Source organism: Elephantulus edwardii, unplaced genomic scaffold (assembly GCF_000299155.1).
Source record: "Elephantulus edwardii isolate Elephantulus edwardi_28Jun2011 unplaced genomic scaffold, EleEdw1.0 scaffold00038, whole genome shotgun sequence".
In the NCBI taxonomy this organism is placed as follows: Eukaryota; Metazoa; Chordata; class Mammalia; order Macroscelidea; family Macroscelididae; genus Elephantulus; species Elephantulus edwardii.
In genome coordinates, this window is record NW_006399788.1 from 15,309,675 (window position 1) to 15,327,825 (window position 18,151).

Genomic DNA, 18,151 nt, shown 5'->3' on the forward strand with positions numbered 1-18,151 from the left:
CCAAGACAGATTCTGGCAAAAATACTCTCGCTTTCCTAAAGGTATATGCTGTCTTCAAGTTTAACTACATTATATACATATATATATAGAATCCTTTTCCGTCAGCAAAAAAGAAATCTTTGTTTAAACTCCAAAATTGAAAACATTTGGGTAGAATGAAGGTAGAATTCTGGTTGTTTTCTTTTTTTTAATTCAGAACATAGCTGAAATCAGACACTTTCAACTGTCCTGAAATTAAAAATCTTTGAAAGGTCTCCATCTTCATTCACATGAATTCATCTGAATCATTGCCGTCCTACAGAAAACAAAAGTAAAAACCATAAAAGTCTTGAACTCAATTTTAAAAACTCATTAATTAGCTTTATCTCTTTCTCAGCCCTAATTTCAGAATTCAGAGTGCAAAAAGTGAAACCAAAAAACTCACACATCATTTCTTTTCCATACTGAAGTGTTAGATGAATGGGATAACTAGACTAGTAGCTATAATCTCTACGGTGTCACTGCATTAACTAGATTACCAGGAACAAGTGAGCAGTGATTTCTACACTACGACGTAAGGTCCAACTGATATAATTAATACCAGACTATAGTAAGTGTGAAGATAAGAATATATGATTGATTCTTCTACAGATATACCAGAATATGGAATCAAACAAACAATACAACAGCTAATACCCTTATGACAACAATGCTGCTACGACACAAATATTTTTGGCATGCATCTTTAGGAGTTACCCTACAAGCCCAACATTCTGTGCTTCAAAGTTGTCACAAACTTGTCAGACAGCTTGAAGACAGTTATTTGTTTTGGTTTTTAATATAGGATCAGGAATTAGAAAGCTAAAGATAAGTTCTTTCTTTTATGAAAACTTTTACGAAGTTTTTGTTAATTTTTTCTAAAAATGGCAAGAAGCCTCACGGGATGTTATATAGAAGGTAAAGCGACTAATGTCGTGTGGCTTATAAACAAGTCCTTAAAATTAATAAAAGCAGGATTCCAGACTTCTTCCTGAGCTAGGGCAAACCCTAAGCTGACTGTTTTCAATGTCAGTGTTCACTTAATAGTACAGAGTGTTCACTTAATAGTAAGAGTTCTGCTACATTTGCTTTAAAAAGCCACAACCTGACCATATAATTTTTTCACTTTCTATCTTCTCAGCACTGCTTAACATCAGAGGTGTTAACAGAGAAAGTGAGATTATAAAAGTTTATATGCTCACATGCTTTTCTCCTTATCAGCTCTGATTAACAACAGATGAAGAAATATGAAGAGAAAACAAAGGTTTCTGTGAAGTCTGGTATTCTCCAGTTTCATTTAGTGGTTTTACAATTCCCTTCAGTTGGCACAACTAACTGAGGCTATGGTAAAAATGTGTTAATTATATAAAGAATAGACTAATGTATTATACCTAGGCTTATGAACTGTGACCGTGTGCAGGAGTCATACACTTACCTATGATGTGCGATGTGTGCATCAACAGAGGACAAAAACCTTGTGAAGATAACTAGGTTGGTGGCAATGAAAATCCATTAGTCCCTATGAGTGCTGTAAGACTCGTCAAGAATGCCTACGTGGTGCGGGAACCTGTGTTACAGTAACTTTGAACTATGACCCAAAAGACTTTATTTGTACACTTGTTCTATTTTAGAGCAATGCTTTTCAGTGTATTACAAAAACGCTTGTTATTCACTTATAAAGTGAAAAACAAATTAATATTAAAAGCAATGCTTTATGGTTCTTGATATGGTTTAAAAGGATTAGAAAGCAGAGATTGTAGAGAATTATTCTACAAAGGAGACCAAAAATCTGAAATGAAAACTAATGTCAGAGTAAAAGCCTAATACTGCTCCTATCAAATAAATACTCTTATACCATCAAATGCCCCTTAATTGAAAATCAATTGATTATATCATCATGAAAGGTCTGTATCTTTTTATGGACACTTCTATAACAAAAGAAGATGGCTGCGAGGAGGAATTAAAATTATCTTTTTGTATGTTCCTGTGTTCTAGAAAACAGCAAATAATCTGATTAATGTTTATGCCCTAAGCATGGTTTTATGACTCATTCACACCAAACAAGGAATGCTGAAATAATGGAAAATGGTCCCAGGCCTTTCAAACTGCTGTGACTACACCAAGTGGCCAATGGAAGAAAGAAAAATACCCTACTCTCGACTCTGGGTGAAGATGATGCCAGCTGAACCTCACCCTTTTCACCAAAGCATACATTTCAAATAAAGCATAGTTATACTGGCTATACCAAATATGTTGGTTTTTTTTAAAAAAAATTTTAACAAAAATCCACACAAAGCTGTTAACAGTCCAAAAATCAAACAATAATAACAAAAAATCCACATACAGCTGTTAACAGTCCTTTCACTGAAAGACAGAATGAAAAGATCTAGCATAAAACTTCCTCAGAAACTTGAACGTGAGTCAAACCTGCAGCAAAGGACAAGGATTGCAAACAGTAGAGGGCGACAAAGGAATTTGCTCTTCAAATTCCACTTCTTAGACCTGGGCCTTTTAACCTGTCACTAACCATATAGTGTTTGTGTGTGTGCACATATCCAAACTTTCAAACTTCATCATGATGAAAAGAAAAATACATAAAACCACACACAAAATAATATGGGTGCCGTCTTCTGGTGGAAAATTACCTCAAATAACTGAAAGCTTTCATAAGCAACAAAATCTACAACAAAGACAAAATCTGGGGTATATAAATACTTTAAGGGAGCCTGGTGTCCAGCTTTTTGTAACTTGCAAATCACTAATGGTCAGGGCACAATTATCACAAATTCCTAGGGCACAATTATTACAAATTCCTAGTGAATTTTTTAAAATCACAATACATAGCAAATAAGTTAAATTACCTGATTTGAAGACATATTCTCAACTTTCATTAATGATGAATAGCTCCTAGAAGAAAAAGAAAACATTTTAGGTTATCCAGTCAAAGTGCATTTCATGAAAATTAACCATATATCTAGCACTGCCTGGGGTTCTTGAAGACAAAACCACAAAGATATTAGGTATCATTTTTATTCTCAAGGTGACTGCTGACATTAAAGATATCTATAAATAACAAATAACATGTGCACTCTATAGCTTACCAAGTGCTTTCTCATACTTATTTTATGTCACTGCCATAGAACTTTATGAGGTCAATGGCATTATTTTTACTTTTCAAATGGAGAAACTCATCTATAACCAAAATAGATTTAACTAAGAGCTGAGTTGCACAGCACAGAGTGTAAATGCAATAGGAATTCAGAGGGAAATCCATCATCAGTGTAGACTGGGGTGTGGGGGCACTCCTCACTGAAGAGGCAAAACTCGAACAGAGCATAGCAAACAGGCAGGAAAGGTGATGAGGACAATACAGAGCTACAGAACAGGATGAGCAAAGGCGTGGAGATGAAATTTATAATTACATTTCAAGAATCATACAAACGCAAGTGGAGTCTAAAGCAAAGTTGTGGGAAATAAGCCGGATGCGAAGGGATGGGTTTGGAGTCCTAATCAGGTGAGTTCATACAGTGCACTCAGCCAAAACTCACTGTATATTCCTGAGCAAAGACAAAAATTAAAAGCAACAAATTATTTCTTAAACATCTGAACTGTGTAAGACGCTGTGGTAAGCCCAGGTGAAAGCTGAGATGGGGAAGAAAATAAAGCATGAATAAGTTAAAAGCCCTAACGTACACATAGGGCAAGTTCTCTTAAGAAATACATGAAGTCATATTCATAGAAAAGGGTAGTGATACAAACCAATTTAAAAACCATTTATATTGGACTTTGCCATGGTTTTTATGGATTGCATGAACCCAAAAAGTCTCTAAGCTATCAATTTGTCAAGCCAAGTCATTTAGGAAAATTGGAACCCAAAACTCACTGCTGTGAAGTTGATTCTAAATCAAAAGGATCTTCCATCTGGTTTTGAGGCTGCAAGCCTTTACAGGAGGAGATTCCTATTATTCTCCAAAGAGGGGCTAGGGGACTTGAACCATCCACCACTCCATTAGCAGGTCAACACATAATGTTCTGTGCCACCATGGCCCAGTCTAGCACATTTGGGAAATATTTTTTTAATTTATCTGTTGTCTACCTTGGTGCTAAAATGATTAAAGAAAGTTATAAAGATACAAATAGTAAAATAAGCTTTTATAGACATAAACAAAGACAAGAGGAAGTGACACTATGTGACATCAATGCTTTTTAAAAAAATGAACCGGCCAAAGGAAGTTAAAGGAAAAGATACCAGCTGATAACAAAATTTATCATTTACTGAGCATCTTTTACTTTCAAGGCACTGGGCCAAGTCCCATAAAAATTATTGCTATTTCTACAACAATCAAAGGCAGAGAATATTATCCCATTTTACACATAGGGAAGTAGGTAAAAGAAGTAACTAAATTAAGAGAAGTAACTGCACTATCCCAATGAGAGCATGAATTCATGGTGTTAACAACAATGCTTCTAAATTGGATCATTTGAAGAAAACACTTGAATTGGTGAGACAAAATTATGTGGGCTTTTATTATAAAAACTTTAAAACCAAGATTAGAAGGAAGAACTGTCATAGTGAGAGACAGAGTGTCAGGAGACAGAGAGATGAACTGGATTCTGTAAGAATATATGGCTGTTGTGTACCATCGAGTCGGAAGCGACCCATAGCTGACCCTTCGGCAGGTTTTAACAGGCAGTTAATCACACGGGAGAAGACTGCCTATCTTTTCCCTGTGGAGCAGCTGGTGGACTCTAACTGGCTGACTCTGGATTGCAGTGCAGCTTCTTGCCACTAGACCACCAGAGCTCCCCTAGAATAAGTGGTATCTATTAAAAATAAACATAAATAGACAATAGTCATTATGTCATGGCTCATGAATGGGAAGAGAAAGGCTTGTTGACAAAGGAAGGAGTTAGAACAGAAAAGCTCCACCCTGGCTGTATTTTGAAGTCAATTCAAGAATAAAATCTATCAAGATGCTCATTTTGGGGGATCTTGAATTTGAATCATTCCTTATAAAGATGTCAGTAAATTTATTTTTTCTTTAAATCAGACCTTTAACTTTCAACCCATTTAAACCAACTGCCTACTGGATCTATTTCTGCATATCACAAAGTTATTTTCAAATTAATATATACAAATCCAACTCATGACATTGCATCCTAACATAAACCATCTGGTTCTTTGCCCTGTCTCAAAGAATGTATCCCTGTCCACTCAGTCTCATAGAACAGAAGCTTAAGCGCCCGCCTCTTCCCTCCAATCTGTCATTTTTCACCCATGACATTACCTCTCACAGGTCCACTTCTCTCCACCCTCTCATCACCACCATAATCTAAGTTACCATTCTCTGTCACATGGAAAACCACTGTAGCTTAACTGGCCTATTTATATCCTTTGTGATTCCTCTTTCACTCAGAGCAGCAATGCAATCCAGTGATCCTTCCAAAACAAAAACTTGATACAAAAACCTGATACTATTACTTGCTGAAAACTCTTCCATGACTCCACAATCTCTAAGGTGAAAACACACACGCATCTTCCCCCGCTATTTTTTTTAATTGAGATTTTAATCAAAGTTTATAGAGCACTTGGATTTCCATTCATTCATTGTTGCACATTTTCCTCCCTGGCACTGGCATCTTTTGATCCCACTAGAATTAATAGCAAATGCATATAAAATCTTGCTAAAGATTATCCAAAAATGGTTAGACAGTACATCAAGAGAGAATTGCAAGAAATTCAATCTAGATTTAGGCCTTGGCACCAGGGATATCACTGCTGGTATCAAATGGACCTTGGCTAAAAGCAGAGATAAAAGAAGGATGTTTACTTGTTTTACACACTATGCAAAGGCATTTGATTGTGTGGAGCATAACAAATTATGGCTAGCATTAAGAAGAATGGGAATCCCAGAACACCTAATCGTACTCATGCAAGACCTATCCCTAGACTAAGAAGCTGTTGTCCCAACATTGCAAGGGAAGGAACTGTGCATGGTTTAAAATCAATAAATGTGTGCGTCACAGCTGTATCCTTTCTTCATACCTATTCAATCTATATACTGAAAAAATTATTCAACAAGTTAGACTTTGTGAAGAATATAGCATCAGGATCAGAGAAAAACCAATCAATGACTGCATCATGCAAATGCTACATGCAACCTTGCCTGCCACAAGTGAGAACTTGAAACACGTGCTGAAGAAGATCAAAGACTGCAGTTTTCAATATGAGTTGCATCTCAATATCAAGAAAACAAAAATCTTCCCCTCTGGGCCAAAAGGCAATAATATAACAGATGGAAAGAAATAGAAATTGTCAGTGATTTCAGCTTGCATGGATCCACAATCACTACCCCTTGGCACCACAAGGCAGGAAATCAAAAGACTCTGTGGTGTAAAGGGTTTCTTGCTCAAATGGTTTCTCTATCCAATAACTTACTTTGTCATGTGGATGGGCAGGAATATGATAATAGAGTGTTAGCCTATGTACAAGGGGATTGGCTAGTCTCACTAATCCACAAGGGGATTGGCTAGTCTAGCTATTAAATTGAGGAGATCCTGCAGTAGAATTAGAAGACCTCCACCAGCAAAGCAGCAGCATGAGAAGGCAGCACATTCTCTGGGCCCAGAGAGTCTCATACCAGCTAGACGTATGGCATCAGCCACTATGGTCAAAGTAATGGACCAAGGACCCAATACGAGACAGAGTGGACCGTAGGGCTGAGACCCTACAAAGAACTAGAGCTAAGAGCCTTTTCCCTAGTGCGTTGGACAACTGAAGAATTAGGGGTGGGGAAAAGAGCCATAACTGGCAGGACTGAGAACTCTGTTAACACTGGCCTAAAGCCACAAGGCTCAGGGCTGAAGTACCTTTGAGCATAGAGAACCTGTCCTGACTATACTCTGCTACTAACCTGGATTGTAAACTTTTGACTTCCCCAGTGAGGTTCTGTGCTGTCTGTTAGCTACTGTATCAGATTCTGGATGCAGTAAAGCAGTAAGATTAGTGTTGAGATGAAGAGAAAGAGGTATGGAAGCATGAGGGACATGTCTGACCTCATGGGAATTTGTTTTTGTTGGTGATGCTGTTGACAGGAACATTTCACCTTTGCGAAGTTGGTACAGGTCAGATATGGCCGTCCCCATACAGCCCTGTTACACACTGCGGAAGTTTGCTGTCAGGGACCTCTCCAAAGTGCTGAAGAGCTATGAGGTCAGAAGACTAAGGCATACCTAATTTAAACCATGATCTTTTCAATTGCTATCCAGCTGAAAGTTGGATAATAAAGAAGGTAGACAGAAGAAGAATCAATGCCTTTGAGTTGTGGTGTTAGAGGAGAGTGCTAAATATCACATGTGCTGCCAATAGTACAAATATGTCTCAGAAAAGATACAAGGAGAGTGTAATAGTGACATATTTTAAGGATGCTGTCAGGAACGGCTGTTGTTGTTGTTGTTATGTGCTGTCGAGTCGTTTACGACTCATAGTGACCCTATGAGGGCTAGTCTTTGGAAAAGGACATCATGCTTAGAAAGGTGGAGGGCAAGATCATAAATAAGATGGATTAACACAGTGACTTTACCAGTGGGATTGAGTACGTCAGAAAGGATGAGGGTAACACAGGATAGGCAGGGTTCAGATCTACTGTTCACAGGGTTGCTGAGTCATGGTCTCCTCGACAGCACTGAACAACAAGCCTCATCTTGATTCCCATTCTCACTCCAGCTGTCCCAGGTTTGCTTTGCTGTGTACTTTGTTCTATTCACATCTCACCAAAAAGTTTATAGATACGATCCTGACTATAACTCAAAGGGTGTGAACTACTGACCACGGGCAATTTCATTTTTATTCCTACAAAAATTAGAAATCAAAAGCGTATTAATCTGTCATGATACATATAATACAGCACATTACAAGCCAAGTGTTACGAGTAAATTGTATATGCCCCCCAAATATGTGTTGGAATCTGTGGATATAATCTTATTTGGGAATACAGGTTTTCTTCTTTAATGTTAAAGGGGTCATAACATTAATTGAGGTGCAAGATGTCTTAAGCCAATCACTTTTGAGATAAAAATTAGGCACAGATGCGAGTAAACCCAGAGGGGGAAATGCCATTCCATATGAAGATGATGAGAGACTAGCACTCTCCTAGAGAGAGCCTCCCTCAAGAGCCAGGGCCCCAAACTGAAACTTCCAGCCTTAAAAACGCTAAGAAAACAAATTCTTGTTTGTGAAAGCCATCTACGTGGGGCATTTCTGTTACAGCAGCACTAAATCAAAAGAGAGTTCTTCTGGAGTTATCCATTTGAATATTCAAGGGAAAATCACAGAAAAAAAATCTAAGAACTCTGTCTCGAAGTAACATATATTTTTAGCGGGGGGGGGAAGAGAGAGAGAGAGAGAGGACATCTATGTTTATTGCTGCATTATTTACATTGGCCAAAAGCTGAAAACAACTCAAGTGTTTTATCAAAGAGAGAATATCTAATGAATCTGGTACATTCACACAAGAGAGCTACAAAGTCATCAAAAATGTTTAAAATACTGTGCTACATGGATGAATCTAGAACAAATTATGATGAATAACGTAAGTCAGTCAAAAAAGCACAATTATACAAGACCACTATTATGGAAAGGTTTACACACAGCTAGAATCATTCCTGGATGTTGACGAGGGATGGGCAGGGAGGGAGAGTGGAGTTAAAAATAGATAAAGTGAGTGAAGGGAAAGGCAATATACAATAATGTTAATCAGACATTGTAATGAATTATATTATCTTTGTTATAAAACAAAAATTAAATTTTATTGCTAAGAAAACAAGTTGTGTCTAAAAATACTACAAAAGAAATTGCGTATCAATGGGCAAATGAAAAATCAGTGATTTGTAAACTTTCACTCAAATGAGAAAAGAAACAACCCCCTACGGGCACCTTAGTATATGCTGTTGTTGTTGTTGTTAGGTGCCATATGAGCGCGACTCACTCATAGCAACCCTATGAGGAGCCAACCTGAACCTTGCCCTATTCTGTACCATCTTCCCCTAGACACTAGAGCCCAATGCTGAGGTCACTGTGTCAATCCACCTCTTTGCGGGTCTTCCTCTCCTTCGCTAACCCTCCATCTTTCCAAGTGAAGACCCTTTCCAGGAACAGCCTCACCTAGCTACATGTCCAAAGTGTGTGATGAAGCTTCGCCATCGAGTGGTGTTACATATTTATATAGTCAGTGTATAGGAAGAAAGATGACATTTCCAAAGATCTCCTTGTTCTAGTCTCCAAAGCCTACAAATATATACAAATATATAGTGCAAAAGAGCACTGAAAAGAAAAAAAAAAAGGCACTGCAAATATGATTAAGTTTAAGATTCTAAAGTTGCACTATTATTTAAGATTATCTGGGTGAGCCTAATCTATTCACTGCAAATATGATTAAGTTTAAGATTCTAAAGTTGTGCTATTATCCAAGATTATCTGGGTGAGCCCAACATATTCTTGAGGAGCGCTGTGGTCCACAGCAGCATGCTAACCCAAAGACCTTGTGTCTCTCGAGGGTAGAACCCACCAGAGGCTCTGCAGGAGAAAACTGGGCAGTCTCCTCTTGTAACACTTTTTGAACAGCAGAAAAGGAGGGAGCCATGATAGGGGTACAGCTACAGGAGAAAGGTATAGAAATAAAGAAGGAGGTGGCATCTAGAAACCAGAAAAGGGAAGGAAACAGAGCCTCCAGAAGGAACAGCTCAACCCAAGGATGTGCTGATTTCAGCCTAGGGAGGGTAGTGTCAAATTACTATACAATAGCAAATTTGTGTTGTCAAGCTACTAAGTCTGTGGTAATCTGTTACAGCATCAATAACTAAAATGGTCAGTACTCTCATGGCTAGATCGCAATAATTTCCATATCCAAATTCATTCTAACTACTATTTATTGTTTTTAAATGTCATGCTTTAGAGTAGGCCTTACTACATCACTTAACATTAAACTGTCAAAACATAGGAAAAAAGCTTTCAAAATCACTGCAACAATTGGCTCAGTGACAGCAGCGCCAGTGAGGACTGCGTGGGACTGGGCAGCACTTCTTCATGTGGGACATACGGTCGCTGAGTTGGAAGCGACCTGATGGCCCTTGACAGCAGCACTGGCTGTTAGAGACAAGACAATGGTGATGGTGTTGGCGGTTGCTGTAAAGCTCAGTTCAGCATCCAGTGATTCCATGCCACAGAGAAGAGCTGCCCACAACATTTTCTTGGAGGTTTCTTCTTTGGAAAAACAGACCAAGTCTTTCTCCCAGAATTGCAAGGTGGGTTCAAAGTGCCAACCTTTCTGTTAACAGCTGAGTACATAACTATAACATCCCATTAACTTTATTCAAATATCCATGTTGTTATCATATGGTGTCGAGCTGACTACAACTCATAGTGACTTTATGAACAATGGATCTGAACCGTGCCCTAGCCTGTGCTATTTTCACCATCTCCGACACACTCGAGCCCACTGTCATGGTCACTATGTTAATCTATCTAGCTGTGGGCCTTCTACTCTCTTACACTGATTCTCCATCTTTCCAAGAATGATGTCCTCCAAGGACCAGCCCCTCTCCTCCTAATAACATGTCCAAAGTGTGTGTGGTGAAGCTTCACCATCCTTATCTCCAAAGAGCAGCCTGGCTGCACTTTCCCCAAAATACATCTGTCTGTTCTTGTAGAAGTCAATGGGATAGTCAATGTTAAACACTTGCTAAAACACCTTTTCTTTTCCTGAAGAAATTTACAAACCAAATTCCAAAGACAATGACAATTTTATATTCCCACTAATTTATTATAAGTTAGTTATAAACTACAACTATTTTTAGTTATCAATTATGAATAATTATATAAATGAATTGTAAATGGTAATTTATAGCTAATTTATTAAAATTGTCTGAGTGAAATATCTCAGTCACAAAAGGAGAAACACTGCATAACACCACTGTTATAAAACAGGACAGATACTGCAATCCCAGAGGTACGCGGTTCAAATCCACCAGATGCTCTGCTGGAGAAGGAGGGGCAATCTCCTCCTGTACCAGTCAGATCTGATTTGACAGTACACATACGTATGTACACACACACACACAGAGGACAGATATGGGGTGTTGGGGAGACAATGTGAAAAGAGTAGATAGATAATGAACACTGCATTAGAACAGATGAAAGGAAGAACTGTCTGAAAGAAATATATGATTAGGCTTACATGTATGGTAACAATCTGGAACAAGGGGTGCATTGTGAGGTGGAATGGAGGAGGGGGAAGAAAATATTCAATAATGAAAAAAAATGATAAAAAAAAAAATTTAAAAATTAGCTACACTGCCAGAGCTCTCCTGATAGAAGTTGTCACTATTTATAACTGATTTTTAAATTGGGTATTTTAATTCACACACTTTCAAATCCTGAAAACAGCAATTAAAAACCATTTAACGACCACAATTTAAAAGTGCATTTTTCTACTTCATTTACGGATTTGGGCTACACCAATATGTCACTATTGCTTTTAATTAAAGATAAAAAGCAGAAGTGACAAATCCTTCAGGTCAACATTATAACCCCAACATACCTAAGTTCATCCATCTCCTTCTTCTTCTTCATTTCTTCTTTTTCTTTCTTTTTCATCTCCTGAATTTGGGCTTTTTTTTCATTCCTCTCTTCCCGGTCTCTACATTCTTTCTCTGCTGCTAGGTCTGGGAACCGTTCCATCTTGGTCTTTTCTAATCGGTTTAGTATCTCATTTACTTTCTTCTCCACTGTCACAATTTTTACCTTTGAAGGAGACAAACGAAAGAAACAATGAATCTTCATGATGTGTTCTGCCATCCCCAGAACTGAAGGAAACCTTTCTAGGGGCTCAGGAGCCAGTGGTTTACTGTGTATCACGGAGTCAGAACTGACCCAAAGCTGACCCTCTAGCAGGTATTCTGAGGCTGTAAACTGCAGAGGAGGAGACTGTCCATCTTTCTCCCATGAAGCGGCTAGTGGATTTGAACTGCATGGCTTTGGGTTGACAGTGCAGCTCCTTAACCCTAAGCCACCAGTGCTCCCGCAGTAGCCAGTAACCCAACTTAATTCCCTTTAGAAAACATACATCATGCTCAGCCCTCAAAGGCAATGGTGTTAGAGAAGATGGATCCTAAAGTCAGCATCAGGAATCCATCTTCTTCAGTGGTGCAGAACACTTACATCCTTTTGCCTGTGAAAGCCTATCTGTCCCACATCCATGTCAGCTGTTTTCTTCAGGTTAGACCACGGTGTATATACCACATTAATGTTGTTCATCTTGCAGCCTGCCAAGAGAGACTGTCTTCAACACGCAGGCAGAGTGAGACTGAGCAATGCCTTCCCTTACCCACAACCTAACAAAGGAGCAGGTACAGCATGAACAAGCCACAAACTGTTTCAAAGCATAAAACAACTTTTAAAAATTCATCCACAAGGGCAAATGGTAAAACCTACATACTAAACAAAGTTCAAAAAAAAAAAGTACAGGCAATCCCCAGGGTTATGAATAATAAGCATACATAAAACCTGTAGGTATGAACCTAGCCCTATAAAGCCTGTTATATTACAAATTCAAGGCACATACAATGGTTCATAATAACAAATGAATGCTACTTAGCAACACTTATCTAAAATTACTGTTATTGCTGCATTATTATATTAAAGAAAGGGTATATATGAAATATTAAGGTAAATGTTATATTTGGCTGATGTTAGATATGAACTGTATCTAATTGCTCTGACTTATAGACACACTCAGAAACAGAACTTGTTCAAAAGCTGAGGTCTGTATTATGATAAAATGTAGGGGTCCTTGGATTTTCTATAAAAGGGACTTCTGAAAGATTTCTAAAATTGAATGTGTACATAGTTATTATAAGCATTTTTTAAAGGGAAAGATAATAGGTTTTCTCAGATTCTCAAAGGAGGCCTTGAGCCAATAAAGGTTTTCATTGTTAACAAGTCATTAGCTGACTTTGCAGCAGGTTTTTGGAGAGGTTGTGTATCGCAAGGGAGGAGCCATCAGAGAGGTGTAGTGTAGCCTTGCTTGGGGCTAGCGGTGGTGCAACTCTCTAAGGACAATGGCACCAGAGTCCCTGGTAAAGGTTAATAGGGTCAATAAAGATCAATAGAAAACAAAGAGCCAGGGGCTGGGATGCAGGCGGCCTAGACTCTATTACTGCCCTAGTACAAATCAGCTGTGTCACTCTGGAAAAGTCCCTGTGGTTTTGTCATCTAAAACATGACAAAACTGCCTAAATGGACAGGGGCTTTGTTTATTGCTTCTTTTACCAGTGGAACCATTCTACCCAAGAAAACACAGAAAAGTAACTTGAAAGTGAGATGCTCTGAATGAAAGGAGGTACAGGCATCCTCCTCACTTCTTCCTTTTCCTCATTATTACCACTCATTTCTACTCCTGGCAACTCGGGATCATGGTTTAGTCACTTGTCCAAAGCAATGTATCTGCCAAATTTAATGCTACTTAATCACTATATAAACTGGAAAAACTGCTTTATGTAGTTTTTTACTCTATTACTTTATGTAAGGGATTAAAGTCAGTATCACTAAGAGTGATTAAATGGTGCTAAATGGTATGTGTCTTTTGAGAGCAAACAGCAAACTTCACTTATGTAGTACTCCTGCCAAAAATCAGGGATTCTGAGAGCTCTGGTGGCCTAGTGGTAAGAAGCTGCACTGCAATCCCAAAGGCACATTGGTTCGAACCTCTGCTGCTCCATGGGAGAAGAATGGACAGTTTTCTCCCATGCAATTTGTTCCCTCTGAAAACTCATTTGAGAGTCATCAATGGGTAGGTTTCAACTCACAACAAATGACAAGAAGAAACGGACAAACCAAAACTGAGAAGCTTTCTACCACCATCTGTTCACTTTCGAAGTATTAAAGTCTTGAAAGACAAACTGAGCGTTATCCCGATTAAAGGAGACTAATGAGACACAGCAAATGAACAGAACACTTGGTCCTAGAATAATACTTCAAAAGGACAATACAGGGACCTTTGGCAAAGCATCAGTTTGGACTGTACATAAGAAACTTGTATTTTATCCATGTGTAATTGCAATGTGGCCATTTTAATGTAGTAGCTTAAGAAAATGTCTTTGTTCTCAGGAAATGAAGAGTCATAGTTTTCTTTCAAATGGTTTAGTTCAAAGTATGTCGGCTATATAGTTGTTAGGTGTTGTTGAGTCAAGTACAACTCATAGCAACACTATGAACAAAAGATCTGAACCCTGTTCTATATTGCACAATTCTCACACTTCTGGACACACAAAAGCCTACTGCAGCAGTCACCAAGTCCATCCACCTGATTGAGGGGATACAGAGAAAAACAAATACAGAAAAATTTAAAACTGATGAAACTAAGTGAAGGTATGTAGGAGTTCACGATATTTTTCTTGCAACTTTTCTGGTTTGAACATTCTTTGCAAAACAGAAAGTTAATAAAATCTCAATGTGCAAGGCTTGGTAGAAGACATAATTTGGGATAAGACAACTGACCCTGCCTTCCAAAACTTTTAAGAAGGTGAAATAAAATTTAAAAAATAACTTCAAATAGAACTGTTGCTATGCACCTGTCAAGTCAAAACCCATCCCTGACCCTCCAGCAGGTTTTCAGAATGCCCATACTGTTCCCTTGGAGCAGCTGGTGGATTCAAACTGTCTGCCTTCAGGATGGCAGCGCAACTCCTTACCTACCAAGTCACTAGAGCTCCCTTCAAGGAGAAACAGTCACATTATACTATAAAGCACAGACAGTAAAATAGTACAGAAAGGAAAGTCATTCAAAGACAAAGTAAAAAGCAGCCTTCATAAAGAGATTAGTAACAGAGTTTAGAAATTAAAACTAAACAGTATAGTGTCAGATTATCTGACACTAAATGCAGGCTCTACTGGATAGGTCAGAGTTATGAAATCTTGGGCAATTATTTCAATCTCTCTAATCCCACTTTCTTTATCTAGGAAAAGAAAATAGAGAATATAAAATAATGGTGATAAAGGAAGTCAGTAATAATAATAAAGTCAATATTACTCAATGTTAGTTATCACAACTATTATTGTAACTACTATGCTGAACCTTGAGCCTTAGCTTAGATCAGGTCATGCAGTGACCAAGGAGGAGGAAGATAAAGCTGAGAGCAGCAGGAACAACATAAGTAAAGGGACCAGGTACAAACCCAGCAAATGCTCACTTTAGCTAGACTGTAAAATAAGGGAAAAGGAGTCTGACATCTGCTAGTTTAAATGCTAGTTTAAGCTGGACTAAATTGTATAGGCAAAGGAGAGTTACTTAAATCTTACAAGTTTCATAAAATTTAATCAGGCAAGAGATTTTAGGATCAATACAGAACAAGCTAACCATAAACTATGTCAATAAAAAAGTCTGACTTGAATTTCCTCGGTAGCCAGAGGAGAGAAACTATACAGCAATGCAAATGGAATGCATCTTGCAAATCTCATAGTTCATTTTCTTCACTTTCTAACATTATCTTCTGCAAATAACTTCTTTCTCCTCCTGCAATTAACTCTTGGATTAGCCCCTCATTTTGCAGGGAAAGCATCAAGGCAGGTATCTATCACCAGTTGAAGAGGAGAGTAAACAAGTAGTTTGATGTTATGAGTCTTGCCTTCTTTACCACTACTGAGAAATTAAAAAAAAAAAAAAGGCCGATCCCCAAATCAAAAGAGCTCTTTTAACAAAGCTACAGCTGCTATTCAGGAGTATGGGAAGGTATCAAGGACGTGTGAGAAAAGCTACAGTAAAGAAGGAAACTGGACAAAAGCTGGTTTTAACTATAACTAAAGGTGTTAGGAATTTAATTATGTCTCCTCTAAAACATGTGCTGTAAATCCTAACTGCTCTGCCTGTAGCTGAAACTTCATTTGGGAATGAGTCCTCTTTGTTCTGTTTATGAGGCAGGATTAATTGAGGGGTGTATTTTGAGTATCTTGACTGAATCTCTTTTAAGATACAAAATAAACAAACAAGCCGAGAGGTGATGGGTAAGACAGCTTCTAAGATACATGGAGATGAACCAGGAAGCAGAAATGGAAAGTCGAGGGCCTTCCTTCAGAGCTGACAGCCTTCTCCAGGAGCCAGTATTCTGAATTCCTCCTAAACAGTGAGGACATAAATTTGTTTGTTAAAGCCGTCACTTAAGGCATTTGTTACAGCAGCACTTGATATTTAGATGGATGTTAGCTAGAAATAGGAGACAATTCTGTTCCAGTCATAAAAAACAGAATTTCTCTAGTCTCATTTATTGAGTCATGGAGTGACTCTACAAGATAAGACTTCTTTGGTCAGGTACCTCCTTTGTTATAACCAAACTCAAGTTAGAGTCAAGAAATGCAGTCTAAGTGATGGTGAAGGGAATACAGTATCCTACTCCTGCCCTGTAATCACCAACACCAGTACCTGTAACTGACTATGTGCCTGCCAGCCGCACCCACAACCCCCACCCACACCTTCTAACACTCTGCATTATCCCTCAATTTTAAGTCAAATCACACTTACCCCTACCCTATGTCCTAACAACTAAAATCTCATCTGTAAACTTAAATGTTCTCAGCGGAACATCACCAGTTCTCACTCCCATAATCCTCCTTTTCAACTTTTACTATCTTAGGTACCTCATGCTGCTAAAAGAGAGATAACATGTGGATGGCTTGAAAAAGCAAAACTGTACTCCTTCATAATTTAGGAGGCTAGAAGAGCAAATTCAGGGTGCCAGCGCCACGAGAAGGCTTTTTCTCAGTTCTGGAAGATAACTCCTTGCTTCCTTAAGCATTTACATGCTCATGTTCCTTGGAGATCTCCGTGTGTTTTGGCCTTTCATGGTGTTGGGAAGCTTCTTGACATAAGGAACTGGGCCAAAACTGATGCCTCCACTCCTGGTGCTTCTTCCTGGGTGGTACTTAGGTTCCCTTTTACATCCTTTGAGATGAAAGTGTTACAGGCTTGATGAGACAGAGTGCTGCAATCTACCCTAAATTCTCTTACGACTGCTTAATTTATCAGATTATGGGAGATCAGTACATTACTTCCACACTGTATCATCATATACATGCTCTATGGAAGGGGCACAGTCAATCCATGACACATTTAATTCATGACTGACAGATTAAATCTGGTACAGCAGGAAGAAACAAGCACTAAGCAGGTCCTACCTATAACCCTTAGGCCACTGCCTAGAATTCTCTCAACCCATCACAATCTCCCATAATTTTTTCGAAAATACTGGAAACTCAGAGATTGAATTAGATGAATAAAAAAAAAAATCAAGTGAGAAGGGAGAGAAAGCCACTGAGTTTTTAAAAAACAATTTCAGAAATGAGAACTGAGGCACAGAGACTTGTACACCAATGTTCACAGCAGCATTATTCACCATCCCAAGAACATGGAAACAGCCCACAGTCCAACCACAATCGAATGGATTGAGAAGTTGTGGTACATTCATATAATAGAATACTACATAGCACGCAAAAGCAATGATTTTGTAGATTATTACCTAACTTGGGAGGGACTGGAGAGCAGTAAGCTGAGCGAACTAACTCAGTCCCATAAGGACAAATACTGTGTAAAATCATTATTATAGAATGAGTATGAGGATACAAGGAGGGGAGTGAAAGCGGATGGATGGGGGGGAATTAATCATGGAGTTGTATAATTTAATAGTGGGGGGTGAGGGAAACTGAAAGAATCTGGTCTGAAAAACTATGTATTCAAATTTTGTACATAAACTACTATTTAAAAAAAAATCTCAGCTGAAAGATCTGCCTGTCTGGAATGGGCTCAACAACTCAACTCACTGGTGTCAAGACAGAACCAACCCATTGCTGACACTCCAGCTGGTTTTCAGAACACTGTAAATTACATGGGATGAGACTGCCCATCTTTTTCCCACAGAGCAGCTGGGGCATTTGAACTACATGTCCTTGGGATAACAGCATTCCTTACCCACAAAGCCACCAGAGATCTGTAAGAACAGATCAGAAATGTGAAAACAATTGTAATCCACTGACCATCTTAAGTTAGTAATGACCACTTGTTTTATACCAAAACTGTCATCTTAAAGG

The 18,151-nt window shown here is 38.5% G+C and overlaps 1 protein-coding gene across 1 annotated transcript in view; it reads right to left on the bottom strand.

Annotated features, from left to right (window-relative positions):
• Window positions 1-265: 265 nt before the first annotated feature.
• Window positions 266-18,151, bottom strand: part of CCDC25 (coiled-coil domain containing 25) — a 45,010-nt gene continuing 27,124 nt past the window's right edge. Inside the window, exons 6-9 of the mRNA XM_006884926.1 lie at window positions 12,236-12,339; window positions 11,616-11,818; window positions 2,880-2,925; window positions 266-295 (exon numbers count right to left, since the gene is read on the bottom strand). Of these exons, the coding sequence (XP_006884988.1) occupies window positions 266-295; window positions 2,880-2,925; window positions 11,616-11,818; window positions 12,236-12,339 (383 nt within the window). The remainder of the gene's footprint in view (window positions 296-2,879; window positions 2,926-11,615; window positions 11,819-12,235; window positions 12,340-18,151) is intronic.